Source organism: Penaeus monodon, chromosome 3 (genome assembly GCF_015228065.2).
Source record: "Penaeus monodon isolate SGIC_2016 chromosome 3, NSTDA_Pmon_1, whole genome shotgun sequence".
Taxonomy (NCBI): domain Eukaryota; kingdom Metazoa; phylum Arthropoda; class Malacostraca; order Decapoda; family Penaeidae; genus Penaeus; species Penaeus monodon.
The window spans coordinates 18,808,374-18,811,570 of record NC_051388.1 but is presented as its reverse complement, the minus strand read 5'-3'; the positions used below and the strand labels follow the sequence as shown (position 1 = coordinate 18,811,570).

At 50.7% G+C, this 3,197-nt stretch overlaps 1 protein-coding gene across 2 annotated transcripts in view; it reads left to right on the top strand.

The window, feature by feature from the left end:
- The first annotated feature begins 2,875 nt into the window (after nucleotides 1–2,875).
- The window catches only part of LOC119592993, a 49,757-nt gene continuing 49,435 nt past the window's right edge, over nucleotides 2,876–3,197 (top strand). For both annotated transcript variants that reach the window (XM_037941913.1, XM_037941906.1), the window contains exon 1: nucleotides 2,876–3,197. This exon is cut by the window's right edge and continues 418 nt beyond it. In XM_037941913.1, coding sequence (XP_037797841.1) covers nucleotides 2,901–3,197 — 297 coding nt within the window. In that variant the 5' untranslated portion in view covers nucleotides 2,876–2,900.

Below are 3,197 nucleotides of genomic sequence, written 5' to 3'. Positions count from 1 at the left end.
AGATGTCTTATTTTTTTCCTTTTTTATCTTCACGATTTTCCCGGGAATAAAGGCGTCTCCTGAACACATGAACTGACGCCTTAACTGTTTCTGAAGACACGCGGAGATTTCGATGCCAAGTGTTATGAATTTTTTGGTCAAAGTGATTCGGCGGAAAATCCTTGGAGAAAAAACGATAGAGAAAGAATCATATTTTTTTCCTCAAAGCTATGTTAGACGTGTATTTTGTCGTTTTATTCGTTCCGCGTGAAAACGACGATTTATCTTTGAACAGGAGAGGACAATTCCGTCTTGCAGAGGGAAAAATGAAAAGGATAAAGCATGGCGGAATCACTCGTGGTGGGAGCGCACGAAGTATATTTTTCCCAAGAGCGGTTTGTGTATGTGTGTGTGTGTGTGTGTGTGTGTGTGTGTGTGTGTGTGTGTGTGTGTGTGTGTGTGTGTGTGTGTGTGTGTGTGTGTGTGTGTGTGTGTGTGTGTGTGTGTGTGAGAGAGTGCGTGTGTGTGTTTGTGTGTGTGTGTGTGCGCGTGCGTGCGTGTGTGTGCGTGTGCGTGAGCGCGTGCGTGCGTGTGCGTGTGTGCGCGCGCGTGCGTGTGTCTATCTGCGTGTGTGTGTGTGTCTTCGTATGTCTGCGCGCGCGCTGGATGTATGCCTTTGTGTGTGTGTGTGTGTGTGTGTGTGTGTGTGTGTGTGTGTGTGTGTGTGTGTGTGTGTGTGTGTTTTATTGTGAGTGAATGAGAGGCCATGAAATTGAGTGAATGAATATGTGTGTGAGGGAGCGAGTAGTAAAATTTGGGAGTATGTAAGTGTCTGTGTGTGCTTGTGTGTGTGCGTGTGCATGCATGCTTGTTTGTGTATGTCTGTGTATTAATAAGTAAATGCCTGTGCATGTGGGCGTTCGTGCACTTGTGTGTGATTGGCTTGATGTTTATCATATGAAAACCAAAATAAGATAAGGTGTTGAATTAAACAACTGGGATAAATGCAGCAGCCTCTGCTGTTTAAATGTCCCTTTCGGTAGGGTCCAATGTCCTTTGTTGTGGGGATGACCATGAACAGCTGACCTGTGTGGTGACAGCCCCCCCCCCCCCTCCGCCTCGTCCTACCCCACCCTTCCTTCTGTAATGTGACCCGGTCTGGTACCCTGGCACTGTGCCACCCGCTGCTCCAGGCACTATCCCCCAGTGCCTTTATCCAGGATGTGGCATTTCCTTTCCCTTACACTCTCTCCTTACATCTCGCTGTCAGCCCTTGCCTCGCCCCTTGTCTGCATGCCGCCTGAAGTCATAGTGCTCCGCGTCTGCTTCATTATTATTAGGCCTATTCTTATTAGCATTATTGTTATTAGTTGTAGTAGCCTTACTAGTCGTAGTAGTAGTAGTCGTAACAGTAGTAGTAGTCGTACTTGTCGTAGTAGTTGTAGCGTCGTAGTAATCTTAGTCGTCGTCGTCATAGTAGTAGTAGAAAAAGAAATAGTAATAGCAATAGCAGCAGCAGTAGCAGCAGCAGCAGCAGCAGCAGTAATAATAGTAGTAGTAGTAGTAGTAGTAGTAGTAGTAGTAGTAGTAGTAGTAGTAGTAGTAGTAGTAGTAGTAGTAGTAATTGACTTAACAACTAGGGTAGGAATAATGTGATATTATGATGATGATGATGATGATGATTAATTGATGATCTTTAGCGGCGCCACTACTACTTCCCCTTCTTATTCTTTAGCGTTTTCTTGCTCTTTCCCTTTTCCTTGCTGGGACTCCTAATCCGGGGTGCGTGGTTATCCCCTCCCCCCACCCCTCGTCGTGTGTGGTCCTGCCCTCTCCCTCGTTGTGTTCTTGCCCTTTCATTGACTTGTGGTTTTGCTCTTCACCCTGACTGTGGCAGTGACCTGTCCCTGCCCTCTCTGGTGGCGTTTGTTTTCTGGCTGCGTCCTCTCTGCTCGGGTTTCATGGCAGTGTGAGTCGGCCTTCTCTTCTCTCTTTTATTCTCTTTTCTCGCTTCCTCTCTTCTTTATTCTCTCCTCTTCTCTTCTTTTCTCCTCCCTTTTCATTTCTCCTGTCTTCTCTTTTCTCCTGTTTTTTTCATTTTCCTCTCGTCTCTTTTCTCTCTCTCTCTCTCTCTCTCTCTCTCTCTCTCTCTCTCTCTCTCTCTCTCTCTCTCTCTCTCTCTCTCTCTCTCTCTCTCTCTCGTTATTAGCATTTTGTCTTTCCATTTCTCTCCTGCTCTCCCACTCTCCCTCTTCCTTTTCCCCTCCCCTCCCGCCCCTCCCATTCCCATTCCCTCTCCCCTTTAAGGCTGTGCTTGTTCAGTCGCTTTAGTAATTAAAGCCTCAAATGCCCATAGTTCATTTTCTCCAATATTTATAGCCTTGCGTCCCGGTCTGTTGCCCCCGTTATTGTTCTTTTCTTTCTTTTTTTGTCCTGATTTACCCGTGGGAAAGTGCCAGTTATTTAAGTACGCCTTTCGAAGGATGTGTTGCTGTTCTTTACATTCGCTGCAGTTTTGCACTTGCTTACCGAAGTGTTTCTTTCTGCTTTAGGTTTTGACGCAGACTGGAGTGAGTGACTTTAGTTGTGTTTGAGGTGTTATTTCCTAGCAGTGTGATCTCTGCCAATCGACCGTCGATTCGAAACGACTAGCGGACGAGCGGCTGTGGCCTGAGCGTGCGGCGTGAGTGATGTGACAGCGGCCGCGGGTCGGCAGTGTGGAAGCAGCGTCGGTCACAAGGCAGCCTCGAAGCCACGCCGAGAGAGCCGCGTCGACTGGTAGCGTGGCGCGCTTGGCATGTATGGTGGCCTAGTGCCCGTCTCAAGCTCAAGTGGGCGTGCGTCGCGTGGGGGGCGTGAGGTAGTGGGTGTGGGCGGCGGGTGGCCGGGGTGCGGGACGAGTATGGGGCGGGCGGGCCGTGATGGTGTCGTGGCGAGTGTGCGGATGGTGTAGCGGGGGCCGCGGGCGCCGTCAGCAGTACCGCTACGAGGTGGTGTATCGCCGAGACGACAGCCTTTACTCCGGGCCGGACTACCTCGAGTCTCTCCCTGGGGGCCGCGCCTCACTCAGCCCCGCCCCGCGCCACCCTCACCACGCCCACTACCACCTGCACCACGCCCACCCCCAGCCGCGCCACTACCCGCCCCCGCGGAGACAACGCCCGTCCCCGCCCAGGCTCCACCCGGTGCCCGCAGACGCCTTCGCCAGGCAGAATCGC